The 17,165-nt window shown below is 37.1% G+C and overlaps 1 protein-coding gene across 1 annotated transcript; it reads left to right on the top strand.

The window, feature by feature from the left end:
- The first annotated feature begins 77 nt into the window (after positions 1-77).
- On the top strand, positions 78-12,031 carry LOC307164662 (uncharacterized protein). Its single transcript, XM_079881696.1, has 13 exons — positions 78-234; positions 1,245-1,394; positions 1,978-2,138; positions 2,356-2,569; positions 2,788-2,888; positions 3,150-3,287; positions 3,489-3,575; positions 5,591-5,720; positions 5,824-5,984; positions 8,981-9,194; positions 10,046-10,149; positions 11,001-11,138; positions 11,264-12,031. The coding sequence occupies exons 1-13, from the start codon at positions 184-186 to the stop codon at positions 11,355-11,357; spliced, it is 1,743 nt and encodes a 580-aa protein (XP_079737822.1). The 5' UTR covers positions 78-183; the 3' UTR covers positions 11,358-12,031.
- The last annotated feature ends 5,134 nt before the right edge of the window (positions 12,032-17,165 follow it).

Genomic DNA, 17,165 nt, shown 5'->3' with positions numbered 1-17,165 from the left:
AGAATTCACGAGAATATATTCTAAGAATACACGTAAAGATATTATTTAAAACTTTCCTCAGTTTTAACTACATTTAGTCAAATTGAAGAAAGTTCAAATAATTTTAGTAGCGCCTGGTGCACGAACAAATAAAACCCATTTTCTACTCTCGCGATATCTGGCTGTTGACACTGGAACAAGTAAATGTCAATGGCGACGTCCATAGCACTGCACAGTCTTATTACAATTTACATGGTATTATTTATCAAATGAGTCCAGTCGAGGCTAGAGTTCTTTCGTAAGACAAGAATTAACGGACTGCAACTTTGATTTGGAGTGTTTAGCGCGATATTTTACCGGCACGCACAGACAAAGACAGCGGCTGATAGATGACACAGCTCGCATGATCACTGTCTCTGTGAGTTACCATGAAGACACGTCATGCACGAGACAAGCAGTGTGAATATCGCAACGTGAAAGACAAATTAAAGAAATGTTATGTTATTAAAAATGTTTTTAAATACAATAATATTGGAAAACATTATAATGTTATAAATTTTGATTTTTAACTCTCTTTTTTTTTTACTTTTTAAGTATGTTCATTCATTTATGTAGGTTTATTACAAAACATTAGCCCCTATCTCCTCGCTTTTACGCATCTAGATATATCAACGGCATCAAATGAAAACTGGCTAACGTTACATCTTTTGATCATGAGTAAACTCCGGCACATTCGGACATTGTGTAATATGATGTCTTTACAAATCCGCTTTTGATGCCGAATATGGTAGTCGATGGTTTCAACTAGCTATTAAGCTTTCTGTCCGTTTCTTTGTACCAGTTTCTTATCACTTTTTAATAATGACGTAAATGAATCAATTAATGTAAACAAATAGTTCAAAGAATGGGTTTATGATCACTTTTCAGTGTTGGTGTAAATCAGGGTGCCCAGTCCTGTTCCTGGAGATCTTCTGTCTGCAGAGTTCAGATCCAACACACCTGTCTGTAATTATCAAGTGCTCACGAACATAGATATCATCTATGCTCACGAAGATCTTAATTAGCTGGTTCACTTGTGTTAGATCAGGATTGGAGCTGAACTTTGCAGGAAGTTAGATCTCCAGGAACAGGATTGGACACTCCTGGTGTACAACGGCTGTGACATCTTCCCTGCACCACTCTATTCAGACTATTATCATGGTCACTAGTGGTTTGTCCCGCCTCTTGCTTGTAATGTCCAGTAATAATTAACTCTTCTCATGCAGAATTTTCCTCTGAAGATTTGCTCTGAAGTCACAGTGAAGATGACTTTCAGAATGTTCGAAGATAAACAACATGCCTCTCTATATCAAAAATATCGATTTGATCCACCTGATGAGCTGAAGGAGCTTATTCTTCAGTATCTGGAAAAAAAGGTAATATTATTGTACATTTTGAGTGCAACAATCTGACATGTTTGTCCACGTTATTGTGTGCATGACAGCTGAATGTTTGTTTGGTAACTCTAAGGCAGGGTTCACCAATCTTGGTCCTGGAGGGCCGCTGTCCTGCAGAGTTTAGCTCCAACCAGCGCCAACACACCTGTATGAAAGTTTCTAGTATGCCTAGTGAGACCTTGATTAGCTGGTTCAGGTGTGTTTAATTGGGGTTGGAGCTAAACTCTGCAGGACAGCGGCCCTCCAGGACCGAGATTGGTGAACCCTGCTCTAAGGCCTTTCCAAAATATCCATAAAATACATTAAGCCTATAATACAATTATAATGCATTATTGTAGTAGTAGTAATAATAAATATGCATTAACACATACTGTTATGTGGCTGTAATAGTAAATCATATAAATTTAGATAAGATCATATAAGATACCATAGCACCTCCAAAGTCATACAGTAGCTGATGTTACATAACCTATGCACATTTACTAATTTATTCATAAAATTCTATTCTCTCATATAATGTTATACATTTTTTTTTAATAAAATATAAAAACATGCTGCACAGAAAGGAAAGCCCCATCAGCTGGCCGTGGATTTAGGCTGCGGAACAGGACAGAACTCCCGTTCGCTGACACCATATTTTCAGCAGGTGGTGGGTATTGATGTCAGTGAATCTCAGGTGGAGGAAGCAAGAGCAGTGCAAGGGTTCCCTAACCTCAGCTACAGGTCAGTAAAGCATGTTTCTACTCTTCCTTAACAAACAACTCATTCTTGTCCCATCTCTTCTTTACTCTTATTGTGCAAAAGATATGGAACAATGCACCTTTATACCTTTGTAGAACCTTGAAAGAACGAAATTAGGTCTTTGAGAGACAGCATTGTGCAATACAATGCTAACAGTTTACTGTGGTCTAGCCCTATCATGTTTATCATTAATTGACAGAGTTGGCACTGCAGAGGATCTGCCATTCCCAGATGGCTCGGTGGATCTGCTGACGGCTGCGTCTGCAGCTCATTGGTTTGACGTTGAAGGTTTTATAAAGGAGGCTGTACGTGTCCTGAAGCCTCATGGCTGCCTGGCTCTCTTTGGCTATGGAGACAATATGAAAATGCACCATGAGTCCTGTGGTGATCGACTTAATAACATATATGAGGAAGTAAGCATATACCAGAACTATGTACTGTATATATGAATTGAATATGAGTACACAGAGCTGATTTAATAGTAAATTATGTAACAAACAGACACTGTTTAATATTTAAATACCAAAGCTTCAGCTTACTGAATGCATGTTTATCAAATTTGAAATTTAACTGCTGCAATGTGCTCACAGAATAGTGATATCTGCACTCTGATGTTAATTTATCCTGCTAGGTAAAGCAAATTCTGCTGCCCTACACAAGCACTAGGGTAACTGGGGCCAACAGTAAGCTAAAGGACTTATTTGAAGCCATACCCTTCCCAGATAAAGAGAGGTACTGTAAACTAGAGCACTGCACTGTAATGAATAATTAACCTTCTGTGTCAAAATGAGCCTCAACACAAATCTGCTTATCACTTGCTTTCTTTTGTATAGCTCAATTTGTGTTTAAAATAAAACATATTTTGTCTATACATCATGTTAAAATAACATTATTTTTTACATATTTTATTTTAAATATTGCCATTTTTGAAATGATATGAGTTGCAGTTGTGGTTTCTGATACCTTTGTAATATTCTGTTGTGTCTTTGTAAGGATCGAAATAATTCCAATAAAGCTGCAGCTGAGCGTCAAGAACATAACTGGTTTTATTCAGACGTTCTCCATGTACCAAGCCTATCTGAGAGCCGATCCAAATGCTGCAACTGCGCTGTTGGAGAAAACAGCGTCACGGTAATTACTTCTTTCTCAAAAACTTCAGGGATTTTACTGTCATGCAGCATTTATGGTTTGCAACACAAAATTGTACTGCAAGTTTCTCTTTGAGGAAACAATGTTAATTCATTTTTCAAAATATTAGATTACACTAATATGCTTTTTGTCCTTTATATATGATATTGATGGTATATTTACCTGTCACTTATTCTGTTCCAGTATTCTAGATGAGTTGAAAGAATCATCAACAGAGGCCAAAGTTGACTTTATAATGGAGTACTTCTGTGTGCTTGCATGTAAACCTGAGTGACACATGACCCAACACTCCTGTGCTATCATTCCAGGTGTTTATCTAATGTAGTTCCTACATAAGTTTTAATCTTACTTCGTCAATCAAGTTGTTAACAAATCTGTGAGCTTACAAACACAATATTTTTTTTTATAATTTCACATGAAATATTCAGAAAATATAAACCACTTAGTTTTTCACTATGTATTATGATGTTGCAAAATGTTACTTTGAAGTAATTTACTCTACAACATACATGCATTAATATAATAAAAAAAACAATAAAATTAATGTTTTATTTTCATTTTTTGCAGTTGTGTATTTTTTTCACATGAACAGTAAACATTCCCTAGATGTCACAGAATTTTTTACTCCAATCTAGGTTTTGTAAAAATGTAAATTAATCTTTCTTAACACCCACACTTCACCTTAAGCTTTTTTTTAAATTTTTATCTCAGTGTTGGGGCCTGGGGGTAACGCATTACAAGTAACATCAGTTACGTAATCAGATTACTTTTTTTAAAGTAATGAGTAAAGCAACACCTTACTTTTAAATTTACAACAAAATATCTGAGATACTTTTTCAATTAAGTAACGCAATTGACTTTTTCTTATTTATTGACTGACACCTCTCCTGTCCCCATGTTGAGAGAAATCTGGAGTAAGAGGCAAATGTGTTGTGTTCACTCTGTAAACATAATGATTATTGTAGTTCTAGACTAAACGTGAATATGCATTTACTCATCTCACTTGCACAAAAACAGGTTCAGTATTCCTCAAAATGAATAAAAACACTGAAATGCAAACTCAATATTACACAAAACTGAAATAATTAAATATTAAATAATACATAATTTATGCATTTAATCTGACTTTATTAACCAATATCTTTGCTGTTGACCTTCGGTGATCCAATTCAACCATACTTGAAAGCAAAAAATGACTTTAGTTACAGTAAACACGTTTGTGTGTGTGTGTATATGTATGTATATACTGTGTGTGTGTGTGTGTGTGTGTGTGTGTGTGTATATATATATATCACGCTTTGGCTGAGTGAGGCATGTTCAGGAAGACGTGAGTGATGATGACTGATGAGAATGATGACAGGTAACAGGTGAAACTGAAACTGACACTGTCACAGTGTCATATATATATATATATATATTTTTTTTTTTTTTTTTGCTGAATAGTGTTGAACTATATTCTCCGGAGTCACTTCACTTTTGGCGTGAAAGGCCTTAACTTTTGCCAAAAATACCTCTTACCAAAAAAGTCCAGCTCAGGTGAGAAAAGCTAACGCAAAAGTAACATAATTCAATACTTTCCATAAAAAGTACCTAAGTAACGCAATTAGTTAGCCTCCTTTTTAGGGAGTGATGCAATATTGTACTGCATTACTTTTAAAAGTAACTTTCCCCAACACTCCCTGTTCATCATCAATATCAACATCAACAGATTGGTTGAGCATTATGCATCTCTGTACTTTTTTAAAATGTTTTCATATAATGAAATCTTTAATGAAGTTAATCTTTCTTAACTTTCTTGCTTACATAACTTGTTTTAGGAACAATCTTATGATTTTAAACTAACCCGAGATGGCTTTCAAAATTACTGTAGGGTAAACTTGAGTGTAAAGTTTTTCCCTGCTCTGATATCAATGTGAATATTTTACTTCATCCTCCCAGCATGACATCTAGTTAGCCTGGAAACCTTTGATCCCATTCTGCTCATTGAAAAGGAGATGTTCATTAACCTTGAAAGGACTTTTAGTATTCTACGGCACAGTGAATGAGCTAAAACCTCTGTGTGTGAGCCACAAGTCCTCATTAGCAAACTGAGCACATAATGGTTAGCCAAAAGGAATGTTTTAAACAGCTTTGTGCTTTTGTCACAGTTGATATTGTGTCAGCATGTGAAGAAATAAGTAGACTCTGAAACCCGAGATGGCTCCTCCCCTGTTTCCTATATTTTCTTTTCTCTTTCAAGTTAGTATGCTGACTGTTCAAATCTCTCCAGCTTTCTGATTCGAGAGGCTGTACAGCTTTCCAAAAATGTCTGTACGTTTGTTTGAGGGTAAAGAACATGCAACCTCATACTGGAAGTACAGAATTTCTCCTTCTGAAGAGCTCATCAGCAAGGTTCTACAATTCCACATGAGTAATGTAAGACTTTTGTCATGACTTTTGTCAATTCATTCATTTGCCTGCCATATATGCCATTTTATTTACGTTTGGACATATTGTACACTTTACTGTATTTTCTCAGAAAAATGCATCCAATGACCTGGCAGTAGATGTTGGTTGTGGGTCAGGGCAGGGAACGTTGCTCTTAGCACCACATTTTACTCGTGTGGTGGGAACAGACATCAGCCCAGCTCAACTGGAGATGGCGAGGAAACATGTCAACAATTCAAATGTCTCTTACAGGTACTATAGGCAAACAGCTTTCCTTTGTGTAAATAAATCAGCTGTCACGTTTACCTTTTCACACATTACACAATCATCAACACACAACACTTTGCTTTAAAACTAATGCAGAAACATTTAGTATCCTGTCGTTTTACTACAAAAGGGAGTGTTAATCTGAGAATTTGTGCAATTGACCCTTCGCAGGGAGCTTGATTGACAGGCGATCTGACCAATCATAATCCGCCATCCGCCATTTTCTCCGACAAAGCAGTCAGGAGAGATAGCAGATTAACATGGGAGAATTTGAACTTGAAAAACGGAATGTACTGACGCCTTTCCGCGGTTAAAACAACATTCCTTCTTATGTTCATTCATGTTTATTTGATGCTATAAATTAACTAGAAGGAAGAGATGATCGGTTCACGAGCAGCTTTAACTGATGCTCTACAGCGATCTGTCAGACACATTTAAGAGCCACAAAACGGTATGTATCGTTTAAATTTCTTTTAAAAAATGACCAAATTTGAAAGGTGAGACTTTGTTTAATATGTCTAATATCAAAAGTAACCGAAAAGTAACCTGGTCCGTCCCGTCTGTCAGCGTGTTGTCTGTCTCCTCTCTGCTCCGCGATGTATTTTTCACTGCGTGAGAACATGCTGTGGCGTGAGAACAACGTAGCTTGTCGGGCATAGCGACAGTAACTAAGGGGGGCGGGTCTTTGCGCCTCAGAAATTGTGCTTGGAATTATTGTCGATTCATTGTGGAACTAGGCCACTATGGCATTTCTGTCACAATGGATCAAACACACCACTGCATATGCACAAAAATGTCAAACTAATCAAGGAGGAATATTATCAAACTTGCTTATCTAGAGGTTTTTTTTTTTAATGACATTTTATTAATTTATATCTTTAGCAGAGTATTTTATCCAAAGTGATTTTGAAATTAAATGTATGAAAATCATGTGTATAACTTACATACCAGGGATGGAAATTAACTTTTTTGTCCACCGGCCACTGTGGCTGGTGGATTTCAAAATCTACCAGCCACTCAATGTTTTTACCAGCCACTTTCTTATTTTTAACCGACAATGTGTAACTGCAAAATTAATGTGATTAATGTGAAAATTAATACCACTTAAAAATGAAAATTCTGTCATCATATACTCACCCTCATGTTGTTTCAAACCTGTATGAATTTCTTTCTTCTGCTGAACAGAAAGGAAGATATTTAGAAGAATGTCAGTAACCAGACAGTTTCTGGTCTCATTGACTTCCATAGTAGGAAAAAAATATACCATGGAAGTCAATGAGACCAGAAACTGTCTGGTTACTGACATTCTTCTAAATATCTTCCTTTCTGTTCAGCAGAAGAAAGAAATTCATACAGGTTTGAAACAACATGAGGGTGAGTATATGATGACAGAATTTTCATTTTAAAGTGGAGTATCCCTTTAAGCAGTTTATTTAATCTCAAGTCTCAATGAAATACTGACATTTTCTATTTCTCTCTTATACACTCTTTCTCTCTAATATATTTCTCTTTTTTACCTGGATGTGGCATTTGGATGATTCGTGGTATTTTATGGCTTCCAGTTTTACGTTTTTAGTCCCAACAATAAAACTATTAGGCCCTGTTTACACGAGAACGCTCGCGGGTGAAAACGTAAAAATATTTTATCAGATGTGCCTTTCGTTTAGACGGCGACGGCGTTTTTGGGGCTTAAAAACGCAAAAAAGTGAAACCACCCTTCAGAGTGGAAATCTTAAAAACGCTCCACCGTCGCGTTCCCGTCGGTGCGTATAGCGCGTCCGGCGCGAGTGATTTCAATGTTAAGTTAAGGCAAAGATGTTTTCTCTGCAGACCTCTTAACCAGCTCTTAACGCCTGCGATGTAACGCCACTTTTTTTTTTTCTAAAAGTGTCCGCCGTCTGTGTGAAACAGTATGCTATTTTTATTTACCCGCCACGGTGGCCGGTAGGTGAAGCGAGTTTACCCGCCACAACACAAAATCACCCGCATTTGGCTGGTGGCGGGTGCTAATTTCCATCCCTGTTACATACACATACATATAGCCGATATAATTGCAAACCATTTATACATCATGATCATATTTGCTGTACTGCGCCTTTATGATTTTTTTATTTTAATTAAAGTGTTGTTTCCAGACAGGATGATTCTCTTTACTGTTTTACAGCAATGAGAATCATTAAAGGAACACTCCACCATTTTTTCATATTAAACTATGTTATTCCCTTAACTAAGACGAGTTGACCTCTCTCGTCTCAGTGCGTGCACTCAATCGCTCTGGCGCGGGCGACACTTTGATAGCACTTAGCTTAGCCCAGTTCATTCATTAGGAACCAAACAGAGATGAAGCTAGAAGCGACCAAACACCTCCACACCTGCACGAGTAGTTACACGACCAAGTATGGTGACACAAACTAAAACGTGGCGCTTTTCTAAGCGGGTAAAAAGGATAACTATAATGTATGGCGGAATAGCACTTGCTATTGAAATGCGCCGAGTCGAAGTGCTCCCAAGTGCTATTCCGCCATACATTATAGTTATCCTTTTTACCCGCTTAGAAAAGCGCCACGTTGTAGTTTGTGTCACCATACTTGGTCGTGTATCTACTCGTGTAGGTGTGGAGGTGTTTGGTCGCTTCTAGCTTCATCTCTGTTTGGATCCTAATGAATGAACTGGGCTAAGCTAAGTGCTATCAAAGTGTCGCTGCGCGCCAGAGCGATTGAGTGCACGCATTGAGACGAGAGAGGTATGTATCAACTCGTCTTAGTTAAGGGAATAACATAGTTTAATATGAAAAAACGGTGGAGTGTTCCTTTAATGAGTAATTCATTGCAATTAAAAAAGATTTGATTTCAGTGTTTTTGTAAAAAAGTTGTATTTATTTAGGGGTGAAATAAATCATGATTATGCCCTTGATTTTGTTCTCTTCATGAGTTTAACCCATAGCATACATGCTACTGTTTTCACTTATTTGAAACACAAAGGGAGAGTCCAGCTGAAGAACTGCCTTTTGAAGATGGCTCTGTAGATCTTGTGACGGCAATGTCTGCGTTCCATTGGTTTGACCATTCACGTTTTCTTCAGGAGGCTCACAGAGTGCTTAAGCCTAATGGCTGCCTCGCACTTCTTAACTACACCATGGACATGGAGCTCAGCTATGGAGACTGCTCAGAGACTTTAAACCACATCTGTAATGAGGTAGGAATCATAAGAATTAAGATTTCTGACTTATAAATGCTTGTCAACTGTCTGAACATTTGTGTGTGTGCCACATATACTGAGGACATTTTAGAAGTTCTTTGAAATTATGTAAAATGTTCCAATAATATAAAGAACACCTGATCTTCTATTAAGTCATAACAATAAAACATTTACTCAACACACATTGCCCACCCTGTTTTATAGCACTGCGACTGATTAAACTACTAGTTCAAAGATCAAAATAATCATTTATGTAAGCACTTTACTTTCATGAAGCCTATTATTTTCACTGAAAAGTCCAAATGTTAAAACAGTATTTCAATATGGGTCAGAACTCAGACTTATACTCTACATTTTACACGCTTATAAAAAAAAAAATTCAATGGGGTTCTATAGGATTCTTGACTCAGTTTTAAAGACTTTATGCCAAAAATGTTCTATATAAGGAGAAATGTCTTAAATTATTGTATAATACGTTATTACTAATTAATTATCAATTCATAATGTAATTGATTAAACATTAATTCAAACAAAATTAAAACCAAATCCATTAAATGATGGGAACCTCTAAAAGGTTATATACTGTATAAGCACCTGACAGAGCCCTTTATGGTTCTATGTAGAGCCTTTTCTTCTAAGAGTGTAAATAAAAAAAAACTGTTGTCTGAGCCACTGGTTTATTCCTGAGCTTTGAATCATTGTCATGTTGCGTGACTCACAGGCCGCACTGATGTGCTGTAGCATCTGATATATTTTGGCCACCCTGATGTGCTGTTTGATATTTTCTCTCATAAACAAGTGTTACAATTTTTGTCTCACAACAGAGTTATATATATGTCTTATTACAGTTTTATGCAGTGCTACAACCTTTCCGGAACCCTTACCTGGGTGCCAGCTCCCTCGAACTTTACAAGAAAACCTACGACTCTCTCCAGTACCCAGTTAAAGAATGGTAATGTAGTTCTACATTATCCAACTAGCTGTTAAAATGTTCATTTTTGTTATGAACTGCTCTGAGACAAGAAGGTTGAGGATTCAAATGCAGTTTATTGTTCAGAGGGTTATCCAAAGACGTAATCCAGAAAACGGGCAAGAGGTCATAAACACAAAGTAAGCAGTCCAAACAATCACAGGGACACAGGCAAATAGGAAAATCCTAGGACAGGCGGAGATCAAAACCATGGACATGGGAACAACAGACAGAGTGCTCAGAATTGCAGTAGAAACACTAAAGAAGACTTTGAAAGTCTCAAGACTGAGAAAACCAGGCTTATAAAGAGTGAGCTAAACAAGGTAATGGCACACAGGTGGATGTAATCATGGTTGATGAGTCCAGGAAGAGGATTATGGGGGATGAAGTCCATGATTGAGAGGGAATAGTCCGGGGTGGACTGCCCTCTGGTGGCAATGACGGGCACTCTGGTCACTGTGACAATTTTGTAGTTAGGTGAAGGCAGTTCAAAGTGCAACCAGTCTTAGGTTTAGAGATGTTTTTATTAAGCTATAATGTAAGAGAAGCTGTTATATTGTGACTATAGCCGCAGTTAGGACTTGTTCTGCCTTGAGTTCCTTATTGCTTTAATAAAATGGATGTCACACTAAGGACACAATTTTTCATTTTAATGCTATTAAGCAAATTCATTATGTGTGTCTGACATAACAGACGGTTGCTATGCAGGATCATAAATAAATAGAAAAATAAATAAATAATGTCAAAGCTATTTCTTTATTGTGGATTATAACATGGCTGGAATGCTGTATTGACCAATCAGAAGCCGGTCTGCAACTGTGTTTTGTCTCAAGGCAAGAGGTTTTTTGGGTGAGGAAGCCTGTACCTCTCTCTGGCTACATCGGCATGGTGGAGTCTTTCTCCACTTTCCAGGCACTATTAAAAAAAGATCCAGAAGAGGCCAGACGAATCTCAAAGGACATTGAAAAAAGGTATGAGATCTACTGTAGAGTTCTCTACACCTATTCATGATTGAAATGTCAGTAATATACTCCTGTGAGTGTATCACACCATCTTTTTCTTTCTTTTTTCCTCACACTCTCATTTTCCTGTAAAGGCTGTTGTGTGCAATGGACGTGATATCCTCGGAGACAGAAGTTATCATGGGAGTCAAATACTTCTATTTTCTAGCGTGCAAGCCAGCAAAATAATGATTTTCTTTAAATCTTCATTTAAATGATTAGTATGATTTCACCTTCTTATTCATTAATATTCCTAACGTGATCAATTAACTGCTAATTTAATTACTGATTTAATTGAAACCATTAGGTTTCATAACCAATAAAAAGTAATGGTAACACTTAACTTAAAGCCTTTGTATAATGCATTATAAATGTATTCATAATCTATGTTATAATGCATTATATATTTTAATAAATAATTGTACCAATATTTACAGATTTCTCATTACATCTAAATTGGTTGTTTGTCGTGTGTTTTATTGAGTTATACTTTCTAAAGGTGTACCAATGAATAGATAACTATTATAATGTATTATACCTGCGGTTACAATTGTTCATGAGACCATACAATGCATTATGAGATGCATTACAAGGCATAATACTTTTATAATGCATTATAAAGGCTATAAGTGTTACCAGTAATTTCTTTACACTTTCAATACACATGGGATTTGAATCATTATTTTCGAAATTTTACATGTTTTTCAAGTTAAAAAGTAGTTTTTACAAATATGATTTTGGTTCATCTTGATTTTTGAAATTTAATAAATAAAAAAACTAATACTATTAGATGATGTGTATTCAAGTCATTTTCTTTATGAATTGTATGTTTAATGTTTTTGAATAAATGACTAAACTCAGACAAAAATCGTCCAGTAATTGTCCATGTACAAGGTGTATTTGAAAGAGCATCCACCAGGGTGCAGTGTTGACTTGATCATGCAGCAATAGCTGAGAGAGAAGCAGCATGTCTACCCAACGTTCTCCATCTGTACAGCTGCCTGCCTGGGACGACACGAAATATCAATTCCACGGTACAGTGATTAAACACAGGCTCAATACACAGCTTCAAAACACACATTGAAACAAAGTAAACCTTGAGTGACATTTCTGTGTACACTTCAAAATGTTTGCCACAATTCTCTTCAAACAATCCAAATGTTTGCTTGAACCATCCATTGTGTTCTTTTGAACTGCTCTTGTAGTGAGGTTTAATTTTAGCCTTAATTAGTTCAGTCAAATGAAAAAGAAAAAAACTTTTGATTCAAACACAAAACTTTCCATAATGATCTTTTGGGATGGCAGACGTCAGGCCATAGGCCTACATTGTGATAAGAGTTTGTTAGTGGTTGTCATATTGTGTGTAGTTGTGAAGATGCACAAATAGCCTGGTGGTTGGGAAGAATGGATGACAGGATGTGCGTGCTTATATCTCTTACCTAGAAAAGTAATGCACAGACCTATCAAATGACATCACATGATACAGTGAATGTAAGAGAATATGGTGCCAACGCTGTGAGGCAGTTGATAGGAGACGCTACACAAACATGTTGATGAATTGATTCTTCTCATTATCCCAGCATTCAAGCCGAGGAAAGTCAGGCTGCGTCCGAAATCACATACTTTTTTAGTAGGTACTTATTTTGAATAGTGAATTACTTTACGACCGCTAAAAAAGTACGTTCTGGTATGAATGTGTGTAGGCTGAATGGCCCTGTCCCAAATGGCGCACTTCATGTGGACTTTCGGTCTCGTGGACTTAAAGGAGACATATCATGCTTTTAAATCGTTCCTTTTTACATATAAATCATACATTTGTAGTCTATATAAAGCGGAACTGCAATGCTTGGAATTGCTGAATTCCTCATTATTATAGCTCCACAGGCCCCTTTTCTACCCCTTTTCTGATGTGCGTATGAGAGCAACCCGTTTTGGTGCGGTCTCTTTAAATAAAATTGAGACACTTCATACCCCGCCCCCTCTCCAGGATGCAGAGGTGACACTCGGTTCAACTCCACCCCGTTCGGCCATTTTTGTAGTTTGATAGCAGAGATACGATTATCTAGCTGCACAGAAACTTTTTATTCACACGTTATTAACAAAATGTCAACAACGGAAGATTTGTCCAGCCAGCCTTACATGTTCGAGCCAGAGTCGGAGCCGGAGCGAGATGAAAATGAAGACGACGAACCTGCAGAACAACGTCTTCATATGGATGTATCGCAATGGTGTGTTACTGTATTTACACATGAAACTTTGGTCTTCCGACCTTTTACCACCGTGTCGATTTATTTTGATAATATGTGCGAGGGAGAGAGAGCAAGACAGCGTCTAGTTTGGAGACGGTGTCTTGTTTACATTTTCGCCTGGCTCCGAAGAGAGAGAGAGTGCGTGCGCGCGACCGGGTCTCTCTCTCTCTGCTCGTTCTTTCAGTTAAACATGCGTCCTGTCTCAAACGCGGCAGTTCATCTACATTAGACGGTGTAATGAAGCGTGTGGGTTACTACATCCAACAACCGAACATTTTAACTTACCCTCTCGTAACTTCTGCATCTTTTAGCTTGGACTACAAAATTGCAGCGAGAAATAAAAATGGCGGATTGCTCGAAGTGTTAGGCTGGAAGTCGATGTCCTTATTTGGCAGTTCCGCTGCAAATACTGTGACGTAATAGTTCACGAAACGTCATAGATAACAGAAAAATCGGAACAGGTTGAAAAATAAGGCCAAAACAGAATATAAAGATATCAACGAAGCACCTGAAGAGAATAATTTCATCTTTTCTGTACTTCTAAACACTCCAAATATACAACAAAATGCATTTAAGGGCTAAAAAAGTGCATTTAGCATGATATGTCCCCTTTAAATTGCGCGTGCTCGGCGAGTCCGTAAGCGACATTCAGCATTTTAACGCTCTTAAGTGTGCTCAGCAGCGCCCCCTTTGTACCCTCGAAGCGGTCTTCCGCGAAGCCCGCATAGATGCAGGCTCCACACACTTTAACTACCCAGGAATCCTTGCGAAAGGCCAATCAGTCAACGGATGGGAGGAGATTTCGCTCACGGATAATTGTTGACATGGCTGAGAAGAAAATATTACGGTTTTTATGACCAAGATGTACATTTTACCAGTTGTTACCTACAGTTTATACAAACATTATGGTCATCGACCAGTGGTTGATGTCTCAAACATAATAATAGTGCGTTGAATAATACGATCACATTATGATTCATTAAATAAATAGAACTGAATGTCAGGGCTTTACTGAGTCATATCATATGTAAACATAGTATTAATATTGATACCTGTAAATTCATCTGAAACTCATGCACATTTTCATTATGTGTTAAAATTGTAATCTTAGTTCAAATGGAACATTATGTATTATTATGTACGACTGTATACATCATTTAAATAAGCATGATGTAGGCCTATCTATTGTCTAATGCCCAGGTGGCATACACAATATCAAAATATAGAACTGTAAAATTAGGCTGTGTAGTTGACATGGAGATGAGACATTGGAGCGCAAAAAATGTGATTTCTCCTGTCCAACAACAACCAGACCATTATTTCCGGCATGACGATCGAGTCTGTCCCAAAAATACCTCTCAATGCGCCCTTGTGGACTCGCGCCAAGGGCCCTATAGGTCTGCACTACATGACGTCACCAAAGTGTGGACTCTGAGGAAGTCCACAAGTCCGGAGTGTGCCATTTGGGACAGGGCCTCTCAGAGTAATGCGGACGTACTACATCCACCATGTTGCCTTTATCACGTGACCTACCAGCATCAGTTTCACTGTCATTCATAAATCCTTTCCTGTGTGGCCTCATGGGATAGTAAAGTGTCCATGGTACACACACTTCAGAATCTCGTAGTTCATCCGCGTACTTCTTGCCTACTCTTTTATGAGTACTGTGAATTCAGACATACTTCTTTTCTTTGTCACATAGGCTAATGTTTTCTACCTACTATAGGGAAGTAGGCTATGCGATTTCGGATGCAGACAATATTTCGGCATGAAACCGAAGTTGGTAAGGCTTCTCAAACAAGAAAAAATATTTGCTGTGTGTCTGTGAGATTATGTATTATCTATAATTTTTAGTTCGCTGAAGTTGAACAGTATGAACCCACTAAATCTTGCATTAACTGCTACTGTTGCAATGTTCATGTTTTTGTGCAGACTGCTTTGTATATTGTAATGGAATATTTTTTTCTGGTTTAAACTACTCTGTGTTAATATAATACACATTTTGGTAGAGCATATTAAAGGTAACCAAATATATAGCCTATGAGCTGCATTTTCAACCATTGAATGCCATGCAGCAAACACAATTTTTCTCTCAATTTTCTAGAGCGATGAGTCTTCTGTGGTGTCACAAACTCTGCCCCATAGCTTTTCTGGCATTTAACCTGGAATATTATAAATCCCTGCCTCTGTAGGAGGTGTTTTACCAGTATACAAAAGAAAACACAATTCTCAAATCCTGCATGAGTCAACAAGTACAGAATATTAAAATTGTCAACACCGCATGATTACCAGATAGCATAATCCTCTTGAAATGAACAGTTTTGCGAAATTAGACACTTCTTATATATTGTGTTACTCGCCTCCACCCCCTTCTATCCGACATTGAAGTGTCTGAATACACCGTGACCCATCACATGCACCATTGTAATCCATTGTGAAATATATTCATCCTGACTGAGCTGATGGGGCTGAGCTGTTGAGAGGGGTTATGTTGAATCATCTGCCCCTTCGCACAAACAGGATCTGAGACCTGGGGCCGGTTGCATAAACATAGCCATTATGTTAAGACAGTGTCTTAAGTTCTAGTATGACCCACTAGCAGTTACTCAGGGGCAGTCAGTCTTAGTTTTCGGTATCAATTTAGGCTAATCTATGTTTTTATGTAACTGAATTCTCTTAAAGAAAAAAATGTGATGTCTAACTTGATGTCTTAGAGGTTTATGCAACCGGCCCCTGTGGGCTCACCTCAGCTGGAGCTCTCACATGCTAAATGTGAGATATGGTTTCTCATGTCGGTGTGAAAAAAGACTACTTGCACTTTTTTCAACATTAATTGTTATGGACAAACCTAAAGGTGAACATGTTTTTAAAAGGACAAACAAACATTCATAATCAAAGAGCACATGCTCTTTAAACAAAGGCAATGGTTTGTGTGGCTCTGTTTGATTTATTCAACATGGCATTTTAATAAAATATAGGCAATGGGACTTTGTGGGATTTTGATATGAAAAAAATGATGCTTGTCTGCAAAGTCTTTTCTATATACCATCCACACACCTTTAAAAAAAGCCAGTGCTATTCTGTTATTAACTCTCATGAGATGTTAATTTGATGAATAAATTGTAGTTTGCACTAAAATATGTTTGGAGTAAGTCTTTTCAGTGCAAAAAGTTCTATACCATGTAATACCTGACAGTTATATATTTAAGATATATAGTTGTCTGTTAAGCAAAATATCTTTTAAGGTACATTCCTCTTTGCATGTTTTCAAATTATGATATTGTTTTGTAATTTATAATATTTTCTGCGGCATTTGGCCTTCCTTTAAATTATTTTAAAGTGATAACTCGCGCAAAAATTCAATTTCAATCATTTATTCAATCTCATGTCATTCCAAACCCGTATATTCTTTTCCTTCCCTAGAATATAAAATGATATTAAAGAATACTCTATTCCATGGAATTTATAATGTTTTTTTTTTATTTAATTTCAATCAAATTACATTCAAATTTAATAAAATATGTAAAAGCTTCATGAAAATATCATAAAAGTGGTCCAGATCACTGATTTTAAGTTTGTTTTCTCAGACAGTTAGTCTAGTTATTGGCCACTTTCCAAATAAGGTGACCTTCATAAGACATGTAAAAATATTCATGGCAAAGTTGTTTATAAAGAACTCTATTTGAGTTAATTAGCAAGAGGAGACAGTCATGCTGAATGACTGCACCAAAGCTCTGCCTCATCAGCC

This window comes from Squalius cephalus, assembly GCF_949319135.1.
Source record: "Squalius cephalus genome assembly, chromosome: 9".
Classification (NCBI taxonomy): Eukaryota; Metazoa; Chordata; class Actinopteri; order Cypriniformes; family Leuciscidae; genus Squalius; species Squalius cephalus.
This window is presented reverse-complemented; position numbering and strand designations above follow the sequence as displayed.

Excerpts from the sequence above, each read along its gene's own strand:
- LOC307164662 (XM_079881696.1), top strand. The coding sequence starts at position 184 with ATGTCAATGGCGACGTCCATAGCACTGCACAGTCTTATTACAATTTAC. Across the intron at positions 3,288-3,488 it reads TTGGAGAAAACAGCGTCACG|TATTCTAGATGAGTTGAAAG; the intron begins GTAATTACTTCT and ends ATTCTGTTCCAG. Across the intron at positions 5,985-8,980 it reads AATTCAAATGTCTCTTACAG|GGAGAGTCCAGCTGAAGAAC; the intron begins GTACTATAGGCA and ends TGAAACACAAAG.